We start from the raw sequence: 22,815 nt of genomic DNA, 5'->3' as shown, positions 1-22,815 counted from the left end.
CAGATTCAACCAGTTGGATTGTATTTTGGCTGAATCTGTATGTGCAAAATCTGTGAATGGGAAGGGCAGACAGTATCCTGGTGGTGAGACCCATCTGTGCAAAATCTAGATGCATCTCTGACAGTCCAGCATATTAAGTAATTCTTCTGCCTGTCTCCCCCCACCCGTTAAAAAGTGGACCCCCTCACCCAAACCATCATCATCATTAATATAATTGGAACCCTCACTCATTCTTTCCCAATAAATCTAATTTGGCCTTTAGCTGTGGGTTTGGCATTAATTGTGGATATGATCCATTGCCCTCAGTGAAAAGCCCTAGAAGCAAATGGAAGAGAATTTTGGGTAGCCCGCCCATGAACATACTGGACTCTTAATCAAAGAACCATGAAACCAAACCATTTGACCATATCAAGCCAGCATTCCCTTACTACAACAGCCTTTCTCTGCAGTGCTTTCCTAGCAAAAAAAAAAAAGAACCCTAATAAGTTTCCCCTCTCAAGAGTTCTTAAGTCTGGCAGTGTTTTGTCCCCCTTGCCAGGTGATCGGCATGCACTACTTCTCTCCCGTGGACAAGATGCAGCTGCTGGAGATTATCACAACTGAGAAGACTTCGAAGGACACAACTGCCTCTGCTGTAGATGTCGGCCTCAGACAAGGGAAGGTCATCATTGTGGTTAAGGTGAGGAGCTGTGGATCAGAGCAGCAGATTCAGAAAAGTGCCATGAAAACTCCTTATATGTATGTCCAGGCTTCTTAGTGACTCTTCAGGGCCAATAGATCAGCCTTTGATATGACTGGGCTTCCCTGGTGGCCCAGATGGTAAAGCATTTGCCTGCAATGCGGAAGACCCAGGTTCTGATCCCTGGGTCAGGAAGATCCCCTGGAAAAGGAAATGGCAACCCACTCCAGTACTCTTGCCTGGAAAATTCCATGGACAGAGGAGCCTGATAGGCTACAGTCCATGGTGTCACAAAGAGTCAGAAATGACTGAGCGACTTCACTTTCTTTCTTTCTTTGATATGATTTCCCCTTGGTCATCTACAGTACGGACAGTGGTGCGACTACTGCTGAGTTGGGGTCTGGGACACGGCGGGTTCTCCCAACTATTCCAGACCTTGGAGGTGATGTGAGACTATCTCCTGTCCTCTTGGAATCAAACTAGGCTGCCCCCGGCTCTGGCTTGTGCAGTTCAATATTAAGGATTCTGACTGAGATTATAAATCACCTTGAATTTTGAAATGGTTCCTGGGGAAGGGAGGCCGCTTTCAGACTCAGGCAGTGCCCTCAACCGAGGGGCCCATGAGCTTGTGTTCTCTCGCTTTGCAGGATGGACCTGGCTTCTATACCACCAGGTGTCTCGCACCCATGATGTCTGAAGTCATCAGAATTCTCCAGGTTGGTATCACTCTCAGAATGTTGGAGGCATCTTCCACTCCTGAAACTAGTTTTCCAGACTGGTAATATCAAGATGAAGGGCAGACTTCCTTCTAATACACTAACTCCTGGCTCTTCTCCAGGAAGGCCTTTTGCTGCCCTTCCATTCCACCCACTGTTGGGACATCATGGGCGAACATGGGCAGAATTTTAGCTCTGCTCCCCTAGTGTCCTCCCTGCTTCAGTCACCCCGAGCCCTCCCGACATGCTCTATGTGCTGTTTCTGCATCCTCATCCAGAACAGGACCCGTTTTGGTCTGATTGGTGCTGTACCTGCTTCTGCCACACACAGACCCTTCTGGTAGCCGTCCAGGTTGGTCAGTGGCAGAAAGGGCGTGGCCACACTCTCCAGGCTCCCATTAGACTCAGGGATCACAGGCCACTGCAGCCCTGCTCCTTGGTGATGTCTCTTCCCTCAGGGTAGGGAACCTTACCACATCTGGCATGGAATCTTGGTATTTTTGAGATTCAGGATTGCAAACAAGAAATGAATAACTTGTTCATGTCTAGACTTCCTTTGAATGCCATAGGTTAGGAAAGGCTCACACTCTCTGCTGGGGCTCTCCAGCCTCTTTGTGCTTCCCTGTGTGTATCAGTCCCAGTCCTGGGTCTGACCTGGCAGCGCCCAAAAGAGAAATGGGCGCAACACCAGGCTGATTCTGGGAGCAGCACGGGGTGCCCTTAGGGGAGTCTGGGACAGCCTTCCCTGAGGCCCTGGGTTTGCTGCCCATCCAGGAAGGAGTTGGCCCTAAGAAGCTGGACTCCCTGACCACGAGCTTCGGCTTCCCTGTGGGTGCCGCTACACTGGTGGATGAAGTTGGTGTGGATGTCGCAAAACACGTGGCAGAAAATCTCGGCAAAGAGTTTGGGGAGCGGTTTGCAGGTGGAAGCCTGGAAATGCTGCAGCAGATGATATCCAAGGGCTTCCTGGGTGAGTAGCCTCAGAGAAATGGAACTAGCACCATGAGTAATGGTCCCTGCAACCCGAGAGCTACAGAGGGCCAGGTGGAAGAGTATGTTTTCTCAACAGAGCCCACTGTCATAGGGAATTTAAAAATGATTTCATGACAGCCTCTTCTTAGGCTGGGCCTGTAGATTATGGACAAAAGGTGGAACTCTGGCCTCCTGAGGCTCTGCCATTGCCCACACAATGCAAGATTGACAGGCATTTCATCCCACCCACAGCCTCTACTACACCCATGGTACTGCAGGAGCCCTGCCCCCAGGCTTTCCATGTTCTCTGACCACCTGTGTGGAGAAAGTAGACCTCTGAGTATGTAATTTAGGCCCACCGGAGAGGTGGCTTTCTCTCTTGGTAAAGTAGCAACAAAATCAACACTAGGACCTGGATGTCCGAGGGCCTGGTACTGCAGGTGTGGACATTAACACTCGCCTACACAGCTTTTCCCACCCAGGTACCCAGATTTCCAAGCTCCGAGAAACATAAGCTCTTTTTTCTTCTCTGTCAGCTCTTCTGACAAATACTAATTTCTGGAGTAGGCTAGATCTGCAAATTCAGGAGTGTGGAAGAGAGGCTAGAGCTTTCTAGTAGACTAGCAGAGAAGAGAATTCTCAGTGCTGAGCTCTGAGAAATCATAACTGTCCCTTTTCTTGCTGCTTTTAGGTCGCAAGTCTGGGAAGGGCTTTTACATCTACCAGGAGGGTGTGAAGAATAAGAATTTGAATTCTGACATGGACAGTATTTTGGCAAGTCTGAAGATGCCTTCTCAGCCTGACGTGTAAGTTCAGTTGAGGGGCTGTCAGTGTGAAAGTGTGTTTCTCACCAGCCCAAAGCTTCTTGGACCCTCTGCAGTCCTTTTTTTTTTTATGATCACCATAGGTGATCAGAGAAAACATTCCTGATTCTTAACACTTTCTGCCTTTCCACATTCCACCTCATTTTCTACCAGACATCAGGGTAAGGACTGCAGCCAAGCCTTGGGAAGATATCTGGATAAGCCGTCCTCTGAGGGTGCCAGAAAGCAACTAGAAAGTTCTCCTGGGCTTGCTCAACCTGCACACCGTTCACCGTCACCTATAGTCAGTACCTGCTGATACCAGGACACACTGTCTCCCCTGCAGGGCCTGTTCTCGGTGCTCGTTTCCAGTTAATCAGGGGAGGCAGCTCTCCACTGTCCTTTTCCAAGGGCGGCTCCTTCTCTAGAGGTGGAAGTTCATTAGGGCTGGCCCCAAGTGCCAGCAGAGAAGGAAATGGCAACCTGCTCCAGTATTCTTGCCTGGCGAATCCCACGGACAGAGGAGCTCAGCAGTCCATGGGGTCACAAAGAGTTAGACATGACTGAGCAACTAGCACCCGAGCTCCAGTAGCACCAGCCCTCACTCTCATTCCATGCCAGGGCCCCTACATCCTCCCCTTGACTCTTCGTCTCCCTGAATGTCTCTCCTTGTTGGCAGCTCCTCAGATGAAGACATCCAGTACCGCCTAGTGACCAGGTTTGTGAACGAAGCCATCCTGTGCCTGCAGGAAGGGGTCTTGGCCACGCCCACAGAGGGAGACATTGGTGCGGTCTTTGGGCTTGGATTCCCCCCGTGTCTTGGAGGTCAGTCTTGCAAGTCAAAAAGGTAGCTTACTTCACCCCAGAGCTTGTTTCGCTTCTCCTTCAACGAAACCTTCTTTGTGCATTCAGGGCCCTTCCACTTTGTGGATCTGTACGGGGCACAGAAAATAGTGGACCGGCTCCGGAAGTACGAGGCTGCCTATGGAAAACAGTTCACCCCGTGTCAGCTGCTTGTGGACCATGCCAACAACCCTAACAAGAAGTTCTACCAATGAGCAGGCCCTGTCCCCTGCCCACTCGCCCACTAACACCAACCATGGCAGCACTGTTTCTCAACAGAGTGGCATCTAGATTTATCAGAGTGACCAGAAGGAAGACAAACTCTGGCACTGGGTATGTGCCTTGATCAAAGTGCCTTTAGCTAGGACATCTCTCCCTCCCAGCTAGGTCTGGCTGTGATGTAGTTTGTACTTCCTGTTGGAAGGTGGAACCCTCTGTATGCACCAACTTATAAGCCCTGAGGCCTAGGGTGGCAGTGTTTCTGGAGCCATCCTTGTTGCCTGCTCCTCCCGAGAGGCCAGTGGTGGTCACTGGTGGCCAGTGGTGGTGAGGACAAGTTTGCACTCAGCCAGATACTTAACAATAAAAATCAAACTTTTCGTCAGTCTGACTGCTCATTGCCTTCTTTTCTGCCGTTGCCCTTCTGGTGTAACCCCCTTTCCTTCAAAGAGTAAGCTGGAATAAAGCGCTATGCTCTGGGGTAGGAATGTGTTGGGAGCTTGAAGCAGCACCTTAAGAGAGAAATTGCAGTGATGGAGAATGGCCTTCGATCCCTGGGTCTGGAAGATCTCCTGGAGGGAGGGCACAGCAACTCACTCCAGTATTCTTGCCTGGAGAATCCTCAGGAACAGAGGAGCCTAGCGGGCTACAATCCATAGGGTCGCAAAGAGTTGGACACAACTGAAGTGACTTAGCATGCATGCACGCACATGTTAAGGCTTTAGCTGGCCTTCTGCTTACAGTGGGGAAGAGTCCTCGCTAAACCAAGCAGTAGGAGAGGTATGGAGGGCCAGCGTGTGAGAGAGACTCCTTTTCCCAAACTGTGTATCTTCAGTGGACAGTTTTACCCAATTCCTTTCTTGGTATAACTCATTCATGTGCGTGCTCAGAATGTTTATGGAACGTTGGTATTAGGCAGTTGTTCAGTTGCTAAGTCGTGTTCAACTCTTTGTGACCGCACAGACTGTAGCATGCCAGGCCTCCCTGTCCCTGTCTCCCGGAGTTTGCCCAAGTTCATGTCCTTTGAATCGGTGATGCTATCCAACCCTCTCATCCTCTGCGCTAGGCAGAGGAGGTAACGCTTTCCTGGTCAGTGCATCCTGCACGTCTCAGCTGCCCCAGAGCACAGAAGGTAGGCAATGACCAAATGCTTACCACCGCCTGCACTCAACTGACACCTCCACTCTTGCCCGCCCCCTGCCCTCTGGTGGAGTAAGTTCCTGCACTTGTATTCTGGCAGAAGCAGTGCCCAGTTCAGGTAAACAGCTCTGGGGCTCCTCTCTCGGTCTGGCAGGAGGACCCACTGAATGTACAGAATTGTAATTCAGGTCCCATCATGCTGCACCATCCTGACTTGGAGATGTCACCGATCCCTCCTGCCTCTGCTCCAGCTGTGAGCACTTCAGTATCCCCCCTGGTCCCAGTTCTGCTGTGGGGACCAGCAAGTGGGGAGTTCAGCCCCAGTTCTACTGAACACTCAACAGTTGGCTGCTAGGAAGCCAGACTCTTAACACCAAGGCATCTCTGAGTTGGAGTTTTCAGGTGACCCACAGAAGGTAGAGAACTGACCCTCTACACCAAGGCCAGTAACAGACTTCCGGGGGTGGGGGCGGCAGTGTCAGGGCAAGGGTCTGGGCAGCCTCAAGGCAGGCGTTTGGACAAGACAGGAAATTAAACCTGGGTAGGAGCATGGGGATCTGAAGTATGATCTTTCCACCCAGCAGCCCTAACTGTGCTGTGCTTAGTCACTCAGTCGTGTCCGACTGACCCCATGGACTGTATGTAGCCCGCCAGGCTCCTCTGTCGATGGGATTTCCTAGGCAAGAATACTGGAGTGGATCCATTTCCTTCTCCAGGGGATCTTTCGAACCCAGGTCTCCCGCATTATAGGTGGACTCTTTACCATCTGAGCCACCAGGGAAGCCCAATACCAGAGTATGGGTAGCCTATCCCTTCTCCAGGGGATCTTCCAGACCCAGGAACTGAACCAAGGTCTCCTGCGTTGTGGGCAGATTTTTTACCAGTTGAGCTACCAGGGAAGCCCCAGCAGCCCTCGGGAGGTGTGTTGAATTATGCTGAAACATTAATGGGAATTCAAGGTTCTTATAGTTTTGGGACAGGTGAGGGGTTTTCAGAAAGGAATGAGGGCCTCTGAGGAACAAGTGGGCCATGTGCATAACCATTTCCAAGGTCCTCCCCTCCCCAAGGGCACAGACAGCATGCCAGTCGGTCCCCACGGCCCTCTGAAAGAACACAGTTCCACTCACACTGCTCTTCAGTGGTCTAGCATTTATTTCACTAGCCCTCGAGGACTCACTAAGTGGTCCCAACGTCTCAGCATCCCAGTCTCTGTGCTCTACTTTGACTCCCCTCCGTGCTGAGACAGCCTGCTCAGGGCATGAGCACTGGCACGGCTTCTCTACTCTTAAGATAGAAAAACAGAGGAAATAAATATCTAGATAAGGCAGATGAGAAGGCTGACACCCCTGGGCCTGATACTAGGAGAATTAGTGTGTTCTGGTAAGTGAGACAGAGGAGCTCAGGGGGGTGGGTGGTTGGACATGACAGCCAACCTGCTCTGAGTGCCGGCAGATGGCCATGCTCAGGCTTCAGGGCACAAAGCCTTGCTCGGATGCACGTGAACAAGCGCAGGAGGGCTCAGCTCCAGGAGGATAAAAGTAGGTTTTCCCAAGCCACCTGCACCAGCGACAGAAAGCCAGGGAAGGACACCAGGTGTTGCAGGAGTCACGGGATGGGGCAGGAGACCAGTGGGAGTGACTGAAGGCCACCCACCTCGGAATCAGGGTGCAGCTGCCCTTAGAATCACCTGCCCTTCCATAGAAACAGAGTCGTCACGGGCTGGACCCAACAGGCAGGACGGAGGGCTAGATGCAGTGAGATCGGGGCAGAGGCCAGAACGCTGGAAACATGGGGAGCAACTGCCTCCCTCACCAGGTAAGTGGGTCAAGGGCAGGGCTGTGGCCTTCCAAAGGGATCACCCAAGAACCGGAGCCCACAGGTGGAGCTCTGCGGCGCGGTGGCTCAGGCTTGTACGCGATACACCTGTGTTCGGGGCCAGGGACCCAGCACATGGTAGAGCAGAGGGGATAGCAGGTAAAGAGGGCATCCCAGAGATACAGAAATTGGCCCTCCGACTCTGAGGCAGCTTGGGGCAGAGTCCACAGAGGACAGCGGGCACTTGGGGAATCTGCTTCAGTGGTGGGCCGTCTTCCCTCGTCTCCGGCCTGCACCTACCAGCTGTGGACTGAGTGCAAGCTGTCAGGGGAGCTCCACGGCAGGACGGAAGGAGCTGTTAGGTCACCACAAAAGCCAGCTTCTGGCTGCCCTGTGGGAATCACAGCTCTGGGCACCCTGTTCGCTGGTGCCTTCAGCCCCTCCCCCATGTACTCTGCACACTCAGAGGCAAGAGGCATGCAGGCATCTGGCCGAGAGGATGCCGTTTCCCAGCACGCCTCCCCTGGATTCACTCTCTGTGACTGCTGAGCAGCTGCAGTCCTGGCAGAGATTCTCCCAGCGGCAGGCCCCACCCCGAGGTGGGCTGTCCCCCTGCAGAGCCAGGGCTGGCCCCTGGGGGGCTTCCCGGCCAAAATTCCAGTCAAGTGGCCCCAAGCCGGAAGGTCAGATCTTGGGCCGCCAGCCTTTGATGAACTGCATGATCTTCTTGACCTGCAGCTTGGTCAGGCGGAAGTCATCTGCCAGGATGTCCTCACTCAGCTGCACGAAGATGCTGCCGTCTATGCGCTCTCGGGCAAAGAAGCTGACCACATCTTCTGAGAGCCCAATGAAACGCAGACTTCGGGAGACCTCCTCCAGGGAGAGTGCAGAGAGGTCAGCAGGGGGCTGCCAGGAGGTGGCTTCTCGGCCTCCCCAGGCCGTGGCCCCATCCCGGGGACTGGCAGGAGGCCCTTCGAGGCGCCCCTGGGTGAGAAGGAGTCGTGCTCCACCAGCCTCGGGGCCCTGCGGGGCCACCGGTGACAGTGGGGCGGGGCCCTGCCGCAACACCAAGCCTTCAGGCTCAAAGGCCTTGGGGGGTCCAAGTGGTGAGAGGCCGGGCCCAGGTGCCCCCACGGCTCTGGGCTCCTGACAGCGCAGCAGCTCAGGCTCTGGAGAACTGCCCCGGCCCAGCTCAAAGGGGTCGAAGGGCTCCAGGGAGGGTTCCTGCCACTCAGAGGAGGAGGAGGAGGAGGTGGGACAGGAGGAGGCAGAAGCTGCTGAGTAGGCCTGGCCTGGAGAGCCCAGGCCTGGGGAGTAAGCGGGGCTGGAGGTAGCCAGGGGACCTGAGGGAGCTGCAGGCCCGGAAGAGGAGGCCGCTGAAGAGCCCGTGGGGTAGGCAGGCCCGGAAAAGGGGTTAAGAGCTCCAAACGGAGCAAAGCGTTTCTGGGAGTGGGAGGGCTTGAATGGAGGTGGGCAGCCGTGGTAGGTCTTGGCAGGGGTGTCAGCGCCCAGGAGGGGGGCAGCTCGACTACTCAGGGGCTCCACAAGGGCCCGGGAGGCCTGGCTGGGCTGCGTGGTCGACGGCAGGGGGCCTGGGGGTGGACGGCTGGAGGACTCGCCCACCTTGCAGTCTCCCCAGGTGCAGGGGTAGCAATAGAGGGAGTAGGCGTCAGGTGACGGCGAGCCACTGCCACTTCGGGACCCCGCCCTGCAGACAGAAACACAGACACAGACAGACAGGTAAGCAGAGCAAGAGGGAAACGTGATAGGCACACACCTGTGCCACCACAAACCACCATTCCGCCAGGTCACAGAGATCTCAGCCATGCTGGCCCGTCCAGCCCCCAGCCCCAAGGCCTGAGACCCTCTGGGATTGCTCTGTTCTTCCCTCCGGCAACCTGCACTCCAGGAAAAACTGAACTGAACTACACAGAAAATTTTCAATGGCAAGGAGTACTCCATCCTGCAGCAGACCTCAGTCTGGAAACAAAGAGAGCCACACTCCCACGCAGTCATCACCATTTAGGTAAGCAGCCAACTGAGGCAGGAAGCCCCAGACCCCAAGGGCCCCTCCCTCAGGTTCGGCTCAGCAATATGCACCCTCCAAACCCGGGGGTCTGCAGTCTTCCTCTTCCTCACACTGGCTCCCCTCCCCACCCTCTCCCTGTCCCCCTCCCCTGCTTCCATCCACCTGAGGAGGCCCAGGACCCAGAGAAGGAAGGGAGGGGCTCACCCATCCTGGAGGCCAGAGGAGTAGTAGGAGAGGCTGGAGCTGGGGGAGTGGACGGGCTGCAGCTTAGGGAAGCGTGGGGGTACTGGGGGGCTACCCGAGAGCCGGCTACTGCCACCCCGCGGGGGCACAGGAGGGGCGTTGAGCAGGCGACACTCCTCCTTCACCTGCAAGCACAGGGCCATGATGCCACCCCCTGTCCCCAGGCAGCTGGGCAAGGGGGTTGCCTGCGACTGACCCACTTTGCCAAAAGTCGGCCTTGCTACTCAGCCACCCACCCCAGCCCTTCTCGTTATCTCCAGTCTGTCAGACTCATTGAGAGTCCACAATACACACAACTGTCCCCTGTGGCCTTTGAAATCCATCGTGAATGTAAGAAGAAACGGAGTAGAGAAAACAACAAGTTAAGTAGACATATTCCTTCCTCAAGGAAAAGGAGAGAAAGAAGATGACAAAGGTGTAATGAGAAGGGAAGGAAAAGCATCTGCCATCTGGATCCCTTTCTTATGGGTTAAACACTCAAAGCGGACTCCATGGGATATTAATAGGTGCTGTATATAGTCTGTGGACAAGTCCTGTTGGAAACTTCTGTGTTAAACCCAGATGAATGGGTTTCTGACCTGCAGGACTTCTCAGAGCCTAATAATAAACAATGGATACTCTGTGGCTCCAAAGTGAGGATGGGGAGAGCTGGGACTCAGACTATATTTTCCAAACTTTCTTCACCCTAGACCCTTCTTTTCACCAGACAACTTAAAGGAGCCTTTGTTCTATGGAACCTTCTGGGTAACGCTGTTCTAGGCTCATCCCATACTCTATGAGGCTAGGGACCTGCTGGTATCTTTGTCCCCCAACTCCCAAGACCACCGTCCATGGTACTCCTTCCTACAAAAGCGCCTGCGTCTCTTTCCTCTTTTTTTTCTTCCCCGTCCCCACATCTGGCCACCCTCTGTCGCACATGTTGGGAGCTGGAGATGCCAAGGCAGGGGCCCAGGAGAACAAGCTTTCCAAACCCAAACCCTGCCCCGTGGCTGGCCACCTCCCTGGAAGGCCAGGCCCACAGAGCTCAGCGCCCGGCCTCCCACCCTTCTCGCCTCCACTTGTCCACTCACCGCCTCGGATTTGGGAGGCACCGGAGGCGGCGCCGCCTCGGGCTCCAGGCGGGGCGGCCCGGCGGCTCCGAAGGAGATGAGGTCGGGCCCCGGGAGCGGCCGGGTCCTGCCCTCGACTAGGCCCTCGGCTGCCTGGTGCGTCCACAGCTCCTCGTAGGGGATCTCCGCGGGCGGCGCGGCGGGCTCCGGCCCGCCGGCCCAATCGGGGATCACGTACTCCTGGTCGCCGTCGCCTGGTGGGCCGGGGCCGGGGGCGCGGGCGGGCACGAGGGCGCGCGGGGGCGCGGGCAAGCAGAGGCGCGCGCGGCGCGGGCTGGCGCAGTCGTCGGCCAGCTCGGCGGGCGCCTCGCGCACGGCGGTCGAGTACTCGTCGGGGTCGAAGCGCTCGCGGCAGTAGGAGGCGCTGTCGCGCACCAGGCGCTCGACGCGCGGGTCCCCAGCCAGGAGGCCCTGCGGCAACGCGAAGCGCGGCGTGTTGGTGAGCAGCAGGAAGTGCAGCGGCGCCGGTCCCTCGCGGCGCAGCGCCAGCCCCAGCACCACTGTCTTGGAGATGATGCTGACCAGCTTGTAGCAGTGGCCCTCCCGCACCGGGTGCAGGTCGTAGGGGTTGCGGGGTGGCCGGCTGGGCACCAGCACGTTCACCGGGAGCCGCACGCGCTCGATAATGGCGCGCACCGTGTGCTCGCCCTCCTGCATCTGCAGCTCCAGCGGGCTGCGCGTGCTGAAGCGGCCCTGGCACTGGAAGGGCAGGCTCAGGCTCTCGTTGGTGCGGTGGTTCATGCAGATGAGGCAGGGCATCTTGCCTTTGATGGGCCTGGCGCCCCCGCCGCCACCCGCGGCCCCCGCGCCCCCCGGGCTGCCGCTACCGCCGCCGCCCACCCCAGCCAGCGCTCCGGCCCGGCCCAACTTGCGCAGCAGGGTCGTGAAGCGCGAGCGCTCCTTGGTGGTCTTGGCGCACAGGATCTCCGCCTGCCCCATGAGAGTGAGCTCGTCACCCGCGTGCAGCGTGAAGTTGTACACCTCGCTATCCTCGCTGAACTCTCCTGACACCACCTGGGGATCCCAGAAACAGAGGGAGGCCTTAGCCCCAGCCGGGGAAAGCCAGTCCGGGGACCCAGGAAGGCAACCCTCCTTTTGGGGCTTTCCCAAGATCAAGAGCACTGGACTGAGGACATGCATTCTGTAGAGGCCACGTGGTCACGGTGGTGCAGCCTCAGAGTTACCTCTTGGAAACGTAATTATTTTATTTGCTGTAAGAATTGCTGGAAGGATTAAATAGACTATAAAGTAAGTGTTAATCGCTCAACCATGTCTGACTCTGTGACTCCATGAACTGTAGCCTGCCAGGCTTCTCTGTCCATGGGATTTCCCAGGCAAGAATACTGCAATGGGTTGTCATTTCCTTCTCCAGGGATAGGACTGGGTCTCCCACACTGCAGGCAGATTCATTACTATCTGAGCCACCAGGAAAGCCCTAAATAAACTTTATGCATACTGAAATACTTTGAAAATATTCAATATACAGCAATGCTTGTATTTTTTACAATTGGGCAATAATAATCCTCCACCAATCAACAAGACTACTCTGAAGAGGAATGAATTGATGGATAAGAAAAGGGTTTGTAAACAGTAAAGAGCTATCTGTACATTAAGTGGGGGACTGTTTGCACTCTATGTCTCCACAGCCACCACCCCCACCAGTAGATGCTAGGATGGCTGCCCTGAAAGATCTCCCAAGTCAAGCCATGAACCTCCACACACATACCTCCACACACACTTCCTGCTTCCCCACCTTTTGCAGGAAGTTCTTGGGCCCAGTTCCAGGAAGTTCATACACCTAGCCAGAGACTTTCAGGGGGCTGCCAGAAGCCACACTGTGACACTTCTACCTCTCAGAACCTAATGGGAACCCTCCAACCAGGGTCAGGCTTCCCCCTGGGGATAATGGAACCTGGGGGCACCATGTCCAATGCAGAAAGGACTGACCTTGACACTGAAGGTGATGGCTTCCATCACAAAGATGCGATCAGGAAAGACACTGGCCACCTCCTCCACGCTGCTGAAGTATCTCACTGGCTCCCGAACATCCCGGGCCTGCTCCAGGAGCTTGAACTTCCCTGCACAGGAGAGAATGCAGGCTGCTAGGGTGGGCCTGCTTGCTGGGAAGCCTAGCCTGCATCCTGAGAGGCCTCATGGTCCCCACATCTTTTGCCCCTCATCTCAGCCAGTCCCTCTGGCTCAGGTGGGCAGAAGGGCAGGTTTGCACTAGTGGAGGCTGGTCAGCTGGTTCAAGACTCAGGAGATAGGTGAGCACAGATTCCTAGCAAATAGAGCACAGCCCGTACCCAGTGGAGAGTTTGTGGCTGTGTGACGAGGCCAGCAGCTGTCTGCCTAGAGAAACTCAAGGGCAAACTGGTACCCAAGCACTTGAACACCAACATTAGTGTGGCAATGGGGATGCTGATGCCTAGCTTGGTCCCAGCCCAACTCTGATTTGCTATGACCCAGACAAATCCCTTCCCCTCTCAGAGATTTTGAATCCTCATCTGAAGAAGCTGGAGCAGATGTTTGCAGGCCCTGTCTGAATCTGGCCGCCTGTGTTAGCTTTAGATTGCTAACCCACACTGATGCAATGGGCAAACCAGGGCCCAGCCCCAGGCTTTGGAGACCCAAGGAGAGCCACTCTGACTCCTGATCTGTTCCCAAACCCCACTGTGGTCCAACATCCAGCACCACTGTCCCAGAGGCCTCAGATCTGAGCCCAGCAAGCTGCCTCCCTCAGATGAGGTCTTTCCGATCTGCAGTCCGAGGCTGTGTTTCCACTGGCTCAGCAGATGCCCCCAGAAGACACAGGCTTTAAAGAATGATGCTAATCTGTAACGCTGACAACCCTCTGTGTTAACTTTCTGGCCTCACTGGCCACATACCTTTTATGTGCCCACCTTGTTGTTTAGTTGCTAAGTCATCCCCACCTCTTTTGCAACCCCAGGGACTGTAGCCCACCAGGTGCCTCTGTCCATGGGATTTCCCAGGCAAGAATACTGGAGTGGGTGGCCACATCCTCCTCCAGGGGATCTGCCTGACCCAGGGATGGAATCCGTGTCTCCTGCATTAGCAAGCAGATTTTTTTACTACCGAGTCACCTGGGAAGCCCCATGTGCCCACTTACATGAGCACAAAGACAGGCTGTGAACCAGGCTGGGATCTGGCCTCTTTTTAGGCCTTACACAGGAGGAAGAGAGTCTTGTATAGGTAGAGAGAAGACAAGGTGACTCTAACTTCTGCAGTGTTTCTGGTGGTTGCTGCCTATTACATTCATTTATTCATTCCACACGCATTTATAGAGCACCTACTGTGTGCCAGACACTAGCTTAGGCCCAATGAGGGGGGAAGATCTGGGTAAGATATGATCTGCCCTCAAGATACCAAATCCAGATACAGTATGTGATAGCAGGGTGTGATGGGATGGCAGGATGGCTCCAACAGACTGGGCTATGAAAAGCTCTGAATGCCATATGGTAGGACTTTATTCCATAAGAATGAAACCCACTGGAGTGTTCTGAGCAAAGAAAGACCAGTATCAAAGATGAACTCTATAAAGATAAAAGGGACACTTAGGTAAATAACCCAATAACGAGTTCTGGAAAAGAGCAGGGGCATCAGCTGAGGGGAGAGCAAAAAACAAACAGAACAAGGGGTACAGGTTCCAGCAGGGAGCCTCATCAGACTGCGGTGACTGCTGAGTGGTCAGGGAGGAAGGGGTTGCAGCTACCAGCCTGGTCAGAAATGGAGACAGCAGAGCTGTTAACCAAAACTGGGACCCTGGAAGGAACCAGTGGGGAGTGAGAGAGTCAATTCCTACGCAGGTTGATAAGAAATCTGGGGGTGCCCAAGGAGAGAGGAGTCTGGGGATCTCAAAGAGAAGAAAAGAACAAACTTTTTTTTTCCCTCTACATTCCTTAGTCACATCAAACGTTTTTTCCTTTAAGAACTGATGATTACACAACAAACAACTCAGTTTAAACTCTGTACTAAGGATTATATGACAACAATGTATCCTGCTTGAGGACAGTTTCTCCTTCCTGAAAATCTTCTGGCTGATCCTGTTATCTTAAAATGTAAATTATGGGAGTGGGTCTAGTAAGATCTTTACAACCTTGAGACATGCTTTTGATTTATTATAATAACTAATTTACATAACTCCTGATGTCTATGTCAGAAGCTTTCTCTGTCCCTTGTCATACTTTAATAAAACTCTGCTACACAAATGCTCTTAGTGATCAAGCCTGGTCCTTAGTCCCAAAGCTAAATCTTCAGAGATCACGAATCCGACACTGTGCACCGTAAGCTATCGGGAGCATGGGCCAAACTGGGGAGGCCAAATGAGGCCCTGCAGGTGGTGCTCCTAAGGCAGGCAGGTGAGCGTGTGGGTGCAGGGCTTGGGAAAGTGTCGTCAGAAGTAACAGAAGATCACCAGCCCACGGGAGGCAGTGTCAGCTGTGGGGCAGGCCAGATAGCTCAGGGAAGAGGAAGAAAAGAGGATCCCGACCCATCGGGGACCCCCTTCCCAGAGAAATCCCACAGTGTACTCCTAGCAGGAACACACACAGCACTGTATATACAGCATGGGGGTTGCGGTGGGTTCAAAGCCCAACCAGAACCCAAATAGAGACACCTGTCCTAAGGCAGAGTGTGCAGAGCAGGTAGCCCGGGGCAGCGCCTGCAGCGTCAACATCTAAGAGCAGGAAAAGGGAGAATCAAGAGAGGGGGAAATGCCCAGAGAAAGCCAGAGGGAATGCACCCCATCCCTACCCCATACCCTGCTCCAACCACTCTGAGACCCTGGTGGGAAGAGGCCTCAGAGGAGCCACAGCCCTAGAGGGCGGCAGGGATATCCTGGGGAAGGGACCGAGCAGGTCAGGAATCACAGGTCTGCCACCATCCAAGAGTGGCCCCCGTCCCTCATCCAGTCGCCGCCCCCATAACCACACACAACCACCCCCACCCCCACCCCCACCACCAATTCCAAGCAGCCAGGCAGGGAGAAATGCCCACTGCCCCCTGTGGGGAGAGCTGGAGCCAAGTCAGGGCTAGAGCCGGGGGAGGATGTGGCAGGGAAGATCAATGTAACCATGGTAGCCAGCACCACCCCCTCCGCCGCAGCCTGAGCCCAGCACCGGTCGTCACTGCCGGGAGGAAGGAAAGAAGACCTCTGGGGAGTGATGCTTTGGCCCCTGGAAGCCTTCTCCTCCCTCTGCGGCCCCACTGGGGGCAGCTTCCTCTCCTGCCTTCCCCCTACAAGAGACAAGAGGTCTTCACCCGCCCCCTCCGACCCCCGCGGCTCTAGGGACCTGCCCCACCCTGGCCTGCCCCTCCTCCCTGCCCGAGACTCCCAAAGCACATTATCGCGGTCCTGACCGTCCCTTCCAGCCTGAAGCTAGGTCTTGTTTGTCAACGCTCCCTGCCAGCAGCTGACCCAGAGCAGATACTCCTTAAAGAACGGTGGATAAATGCACAGACTTGACAGTCGGACAGACCTGGTGCCACCTGCCACCTGTATGGTCTTGAGCAAAGTATTTAATCGCTATAGGCTTCGGTTTTCTCATCGGTAAAATGGAAGCATACAACTTGGCTCACGCGGTGCTCCGCAGGATCCCGAAGGCCGGTCTCCCTGCCTCCCCCGGCGGTGAACCTTGGCCTGGAGACCCGGGTCTCCAGCAGCGCCCCACTACCCGACTCGGGGCCAGGCACCGCCCTGAGCGCTCCTTCCGACTCCTTCCCCCACCCCACCCCGCCCACCGCGGCGGCTTTCTCCAAGGTCCGCAGCCTCCGCCCCCGCCCGCCCTCCAGCCCGCGCTATTACTAATTCATTAGGAGGAACCAGCGTCGGGCTGTGCACTCAGAGTTTCCTCGTTAACCTGCCGACGGCCTCTTCCCCTCCTAGGGGGGCTTCGACCTCCCCAGCCCCCGCAACCAGGCGGGGCAAGAGCAGCCCACCGGAAAGATGGGTCAGGGATGCGAAACCTCTGCTAGCCAGCTGTCACCCCATGATCACCGCCATACACAGTCAAGGGGCCACCAAAACCCATGGGGGGAAAGAGCCAGGAGCCCCGTGGACCCACAGTTCCCTAGGAGACTCTGGATCTCGGGTTCCCTGATTTGTTTTGGTTTTTATTGGCAGCGGGATCTTATTCCCCGACCAGGGATACAACCCCCGCCCACTGCAGTGGAAGAGAAGAGTCCAGTGGTTACTGGAGCAGCAGGGAAGTCCCCCAGTCTTTGCTTTTTTGTCCCAATGAGATGACCTGGGACTTTTCCCTGGACCAATGCCAAATAACCAGGCTGGGAAGTTTCTAGCTTGGGCAGGCCTTCCCAGGGGCCCCAGGACAGAACCCCAGGTCAGAAAGATACTTGAGTTTCCTCATCTTCAAAATGGGGTGTGGGGATTACAGGAATACAAGTTCACAGGGTGTTGTAAAAAGCAGAAGCCCTGTAAAGGGTTTGGTCCTGTCCCACTGACTCAGGGGAGAACCAGGCAGGGCCAGAGGGGGAACAGCAGACCTGTGAAGAAGGGGCTGGGAGCCTTCCCAGCTCCATGGATTCCAACCTTTGTTGCAGGGTGAAAGTAAAAATCCCTCTGTCACGTTTGACTCTTTGAGACCCCATGGACTGTAGCCACCAGGCTCTTCTGTCCATGGAATTCTCCAAGCAACAATACCAGAGTAGGTTGCCATTCCCTTCTCCAGGGGATCTTCCCAACCCAGGGATGAAACCAAGTCTCCCACATTGCAGGCAGATTCTTCACTATCTGAGCCACCAGGAAAGCCCTCTTTGGGGGTGGATGGCAGTTAAACACAGAACTGATCTAACTCCTAACTCCTGGAGCTCTGTAAGACTTCCTCAGAGGGTTGCTGTGAGGCTGTGATGGTGACAAAGCTCTGCCCAGTGTCTGGAAAGCAGCACATGTTGATACACAGGAGCTGTGGGTTCCTGGGCTTGCATAGGGGCATCTCTGGGCTGATGGCCACCAGTCTTGCACCCTTCTCATTCAGGGAACAGCAACCCTGCATCCCTGATGTGGCAGCCAGCACCAGCCCAAGAATCGAGATGCCTGGGTGCTAGCCCTTGCTCTTCTGCTTAATAGCTGTGTGACCCTGGGCAAGTCATTTCCCTTCCTAGGCCTTCTGTTCCATCCTGTGTAAAATGAAAGGGCTTCTTCTTTTAGAAGCAGAATCCTTTCTTCAAACAAAATCTTTAGGACATCAGCATCACATATAAAACAGATAAAAGTAAATATTCATTGTTGTTGTTTAATTGTTAAGCTGTGCCCAGCTCTTTGCACCCCCTTGGACTGTAGCCCACCAAGCTCCTCTGTCCATGGGATTTCCCAGGCAAGAGTACTGGAGTGAGTTGCCATTTCCTTCTTCAGGGGATCTTCTCGACCCAGAGAACGAACTCATCTCCTAGGTCTCCTGCACTGGCAGTCAGGTCCTTTACCACTGAGCCACCAGGGAAGCCCTGGTCTCTAGCATAATTTTATTAAGAGTTTTTAAATTTTAGCGTTCACTTAGGAGTCAATCAATGGGGACTTCCCTGGTGACACAGTGGTTAAGACTTCGCCTTCCAATGCAGGGGGATCCCTGATGGGGAACTTAGATCTCACATGCCTTGGTGCCAAAAAATCAAAACATGAAATATAAGCAATATTGTAACAAATTCAATGAAGACTTTTTTTAAAAAGTCAATCAATGAAAACAATAAATTTAACACAAACATCAAAAAACAGGATTAACGCTAGCAGATGCAGCCATATAATCAGCCTGGGCATCCCTTTGTTTCTATGTCTTTGGGTTGTGCAATACTGAGAGAATCCTGGCAGGAGATATTTTCTTTGAGGGTCTGTACAAAAAGGGTTAATGAGGCAGATTGTGGTACACACCAAATGTCTCTAGTCAGAGTTTAAGGTTTGACTTGTAGTGGTATGAGGGTGTGGATTTTTTTAATCATTAGTTTCAAATCTACTTTAAAATGGGAATCAAAGGTTTGCAACCAGAAACCCGGGGCTTCACAGAACAGTACGAAAACCACTGGACCCTAACTCTAACCCTAACCTTAGTCACCACCACCCCCGCCCCGCCCCCGCTCCCTGCAGCTCTAAGGAAAAGCCAGTCACCAACATCCAGTGCCCAAGACTTCCTGCACCCATCCCCCGCCTACATCCCCCACTGGCTCTGTGCCATCTGTCCCTGGGCACACCTGGGTACTGCAGGGGGATGTCAATCTTGGGCCCAATGACGTAGTGGCCCTCCTCCAGGGTGTGGGCTGTCACCGTGGTCCACTGGCGGCAGGAATGAATGAGCAGGATGTCTCGCTCACTGACACCCTCGGCATACTCCCCTGGGAGGGGGCAGGAGGACAGAGAAGGGAGGAGAGAAAAGAGAACATTAGGAGGGGCAGAGAGAGAGGGTGACCTCCTCACCGAGACACCGCCCGAGGACAGCTCCCCATGATCCCTGTCCAGGCCAGCAATGCTCCAGGGATGGGCGCTGCCAGCTGTGAGCTCGGGGCTGAATCAGGCCCCGTTTCTCAGGGCTCAGGCTTCCAATGGGGCCCCAGCAACCAACCCAGCCTCCATCCTGCATTTATCATTCGACTGGACTGCCTGCTGTCCCAGGGCGTGTGCTGGAGCCAGGGGCTCCTCCCTCCAGGAGCCCTCAGGCCCAGGGGGCGGGAAGTGGGGAGAGTGTGAACAGAGGATACGGGCCCAGTTTGAGGCACTGAACAGAGGCAGTCTGAGCTCTCACAGAAGGGGCAGCAAACCAGTTGCGGGGCAGAGGGGCAGCAGGGAGGATGGGAGACAGTGCTGAGCAGCAGACACTTGGGCTGGACCTCAGAACCACAACTCACACCAGCAGAATTCTCAGCTCCTGGGCCAGGAAAGGAGGGTCTTGTTGGGGGCCCAGAGAGTGCTGAGAAGGGGTCGTCCATTGTGGAGCCCAGAGCTGTGGGTCACTCAGGTCAGGAGAATGGCGGAGCTTAGAGGAGCTGATTCACGGCTCCCTTGGGCAGCCCTTTCCTTCTCACCCACTGCCACAGACAGGCTCCTTCATCCAAGGGACCCCAAAGGAGAGGGAACGTTTGGGGTCTCAGATACCCCCTGGCCCCACCTCAGAGAAGCTGCTTCTTGGCATTCCCTCTCAGAGCCCTTCACCTCCCAGTTTGTGGGATACAGTGATGAAGGCCAGAGTTGGGGGGGGGAGGGCAAGGGGGTGGATTTAGAAGCGGAGGAGGATAGTCCTGGGGGAAGCTGCACTGGGGCAAAGGTGTTAGGAGGGGCCCGGGCCCCAGAGGCTCCAACCCCAGCAACAGTTTCCAGGAGAGCAGGAGGCTGGCCCAGCTTCCAGGAGGCCTTGGAGCCGTTTCCTGGATGCAGCTGGTGGGTAGGGTGGGGGTGGGGGACGCTCCCTCCAACACAACTTAATAAATTTCTGCCACCCAATCAAATGGGAAATGGTTTACTCTGATGGCTGGGGACTCCCTGAAGTATGTGCATTTGATGCGGGAAGGGGAGTGGAGGGGAATGTGTTCAGGACCTTCAGGGAGGGCCTGGCTCTCACCACGTGTATGTGTATACCTGGTTGGGGGTGTGGGGCTTTCTCCTCAACTCCTCACCTGGGGCAGAGAAAGTTCTCCTACTCTGTAACCTCCTCTTAGAGCTCTCTTAAGCCCCAGCCTGCCCTTCCAAGGGATGCAGGCCACAGCCACATAGGACACACTCCAACCATAGATCAAGGTCACCAACAGTGGAGACAGCACAGCCACCTGGATCACAGCGACAGGGGCTTGTCACCCCTATGACACAACTCAGTCTCACGGTCACACTAATGCACAGGCCAAGACATACCTTTGATCACATATTCACAACTCACAATTTTGATAACAAAAGGTGACCACAGCCATAGCCACCACTGTCACAGACAGACGGCTGGGCCATTACACCAGTTGCTCATGCTTTCATTCATTCATTCAGTCCTTCCATAATCTTTGTTAGGCAGGATGCCCTACCTCCAGGAGCCAGCGGCCCAGTAGGAGGACAATAAACTGACCATTACAATGGGTGCACAGCAGGAGACAAGACAAGGGGCCAGGGGTCAAGGGAGCCCAAAGGAGGCCTGTCTGTCCTCAAAAAAGCCCCCAGAAGGGGAAGATGCCAAAGAGGGTGCATGGGAAAGTGGCCAGGCACGACGTAGGACCAGCATATTCCATTCACACGCAGACACACGCACAGCTTTGCTGTTGACATCGGCATCACACGCTGATGATGGGCAAGAACAAGACACTAGACAGCCAGGCACCCCTGCCCGACGGCCCAGGCACAGATGCTTCACGGAGCCCGCTCCTGGACACGCTGACCCTCGCTGTACCCACTCCGGGCCGCCGCGGGTCGGCGGAGAGGCTGCTGGCCCCAGCGAAGAGGAGACGAGCCTGAAGCCGCGGGCCGCATTAGCATTCAGGGAAGCGAGTGTGCCAACGCGGGCCAAACCCCTATTCTTCTCACACACAAAACCCCCGGCCTGGCTGCCAGCCCCGGCTCCCGCCCCTCCCCCAGCCAAGCGGCCCCCTTTTCCTGAAACGGTCCCCTTGCTCTGGGCAGCCTCCGGGCACCCCTCTCGGGCCCCCAAGCATCAGCAGAGCAACCTGGGCCCCCGGGGCCCCAAGGAGAAGTGGAACAAGATGCGGGAAGGGCCGGGGGTGGGGGGTGGGGGGCTTGGGGGCGCGCCCGGAGGGAGGACTCGCTCCTTCAGGCCCAGAGGTGGCCTGCCGGTCCGCGGGGGCGGAGGCTGCCCACCACCCCCGGGCCGCGAAAGGAGGGTGCGAGAAGAGTCCCAGGAGGGCTGGGGTAAGGGTGGGGGGCGGCGGCAGTGTGAAGACAAGAGTCCGAGGCCCAGGGATGCGGGAGGATCGAGGTGAGAGGCCAGAGACAAAGAGACGGAGGGGGGCGCGGCTCGGACGGGGGTCCGAGGGCGGCGAGAGAAGGGGGTGCACCGACGGGACGGGCTGGGTGACTCCGCTAGGCTCCGGGGTCCAGCGGGCCCGGAGAGCTCTCTCCGGGGCCCGGCTCCAGTCCCTGTCCCAGGTTTCTGTCCCTGTGCCCGTCCGCGGGGCCCGGGAGGAGGCATCCCCTCGGTTTCTGGACCCCAGGTCTCCGGGGAGGCGCACCGGGAAGAGAGCGAGGTCCGCGCGGACGAGCGGGAGCGCAGGGGCCGCATCCTCACGGCCCCGCTGGCACCTGCCGGGAGAGCCCCCGCGACCCCTCTCCCCAGCACCCCCGGTACCTGGCCCGAGGCAGGCGAGCGTGGGCAAGCGGCAGCGGCTGACGATGAGGTCCAGCGGGAAGGCGCCCATGCTCCAGCGCAGGCCGGCCAGCCCGGCCGCCAGCTTCTCCATGGCATGGGAGCCCCGGGGTCGCCGTCCCGGGGCCCCGACGACCGGTCCCGTGCGGCCCGGGCTCCCGCGCCCGCCGCCACCTCCTGGGGCCGCCGCGGCGCTCCCCGCCTGGCCGCCCGGCCCGGGGCTGCGGGCGTCACGTGGTCGGCCTCCCCGCGGGGCGCGGGCCCCCGCCACCCGCCCCTCGCCCCACCCCCCGGCCTCCAAGTCCCGCCTCCCCGCCCGCCCGGTTCCCTCGCCCCCTCCCCGAGCGTCCAGGTGACAGCCGGGGACCGGCGACCCCAGGCGGGCGCCCGGAGGGTAATCGAGGACGCGAAGCGGCATCTGCGGGGTTGGCCTCCCCTTCCCCGGCCAGCGTGTTGGGATCCCCGCTTCCCCGCCACGAGCAGAGCCAGTCCCAGCCCGCTGGTTCCTCCCGGCCTCCGGGAATCGCCTCCCATCCCACTCCGGGTCTGGCTTCGCTTCCTAAACCTTCTGCCCATAGTTCAGCCGCTGCGATCCCAGACTTGTATCACCTCCAAGGTGATTGCTGCCTCCAACACTCGTATCACCTCCAGATTCACACATCCTGGCAAGGCCGCCTTATTATCCCCATTTTACTGATTAGCAAACTGAGACTCAGAGAGGTCAAGTGGCAGCTCGATTTGAAGCCAGGTTTGACTACAAGTGGCTTTCCTGATAACTCAGTAAAGAATCCACCTGCAATGCAGGAGACCCTGGTTCGATTCTTGGGTGGGGAAGATCCACTGGAGAAGGGATAGGATACCCACTCCAGTCTTCTTGGGCTTCCCTTATGACTCAGCTGGTAAAGAATCCACCTGCAATGTGGGAGACCTGG

General features: G+C 56.1%; 2 protein-coding genes across 2 annotated transcripts in view; one reads left to right on the top strand and one right to left on the bottom strand.

The window, feature by feature from the left end:
- HADHA (hydroxyacyl-CoA dehydrogenase trifunctional multienzyme complex subunit alpha) overlaps positions 1–4,597 on the top strand; it is a 42,320-nt gene extending 37,723 nt beyond the window's left edge. The window contains exons 15-20 of the mRNA XM_068964240.1: positions 539–679; positions 1,327–1,395; positions 2,170–2,365; positions 3,059–3,173; positions 3,850–3,995; positions 4,083–4,597. Of these exons, the coding sequence (XP_068820341.1) occupies positions 539–679; positions 1,327–1,395; positions 2,170–2,365; positions 3,059–3,173; positions 3,850–3,995; positions 4,083–4,228 (813 nt within the window). The 3' untranslated portion in view covers positions 4,229–4,597. The remainder of the gene's footprint in view (positions 1–538; positions 680–1,326; positions 1,396–2,169; positions 2,366–3,058; positions 3,174–3,849; positions 3,996–4,082) is intronic.
- A 3,274-nt stretch (positions 4,598–7,871) lies between these two features.
- On the bottom strand, positions 7,872–21,977 carry GAREM2 (GRB2 associated regulator of MAPK1 subtype 2). The gene is made up of 6 exons (XM_068985864.1): positions 21,866–21,977; positions 18,786–18,926; positions 12,516–12,646; positions 10,530–11,582; positions 9,421–9,584; positions 7,872–8,895 (listed from the first exon to the last, which is right to left on the bottom strand). The coding sequence occupies exons 1-6, from the start codon at positions 21,975–21,977 to the stop codon at positions 7,872–7,874; spliced, it is 2,625 nt and encodes an 874-aa protein (XP_068841965.1).
- Positions 21,978–22,815: the final 838 nt, after the last annotated feature.

Source organism: Capricornis sumatraensis, chromosome 1, assembly GCF_032405125.1.
Source record: "Capricornis sumatraensis isolate serow.1 chromosome 1, serow.2, whole genome shotgun sequence".
In the NCBI taxonomy this organism is placed as follows: Eukaryota; Metazoa; Chordata; class Mammalia; order Artiodactyla; family Bovidae; genus Capricornis; species Capricornis sumatraensis.
This window is presented reverse-complemented; position numbering and strand designations above follow the sequence as displayed.

What these genes read in the sequence shown, in the direction of transcription:
- GAREM2 (XM_068985864.1), bottom strand. Translation starts at nt 21,977, where the DNA reads ATGGAGAAGCTGGCGGCCGGGCTGGCCGGCCTGCGCTGGAGCATGGGC. An exon ending in GCTCGCCTGCCTCGGGCCAG is followed by an intron (nt 18,927 to 21,865) that starts GTACCGGGGGTG and finishes GCCCCCTCCCAG; the next exon opens with GGGAGTATGCCGAGGGTGTC. An exon ending in CATCCCCCTGCAGTACCCAG is followed by an intron (nt 12,647 to 18,785) that starts GTGTGCCCAGGG and finishes TCTCCTGTGCAG; the next exon opens with GGAAGTTCAAGCTCCTGGAG.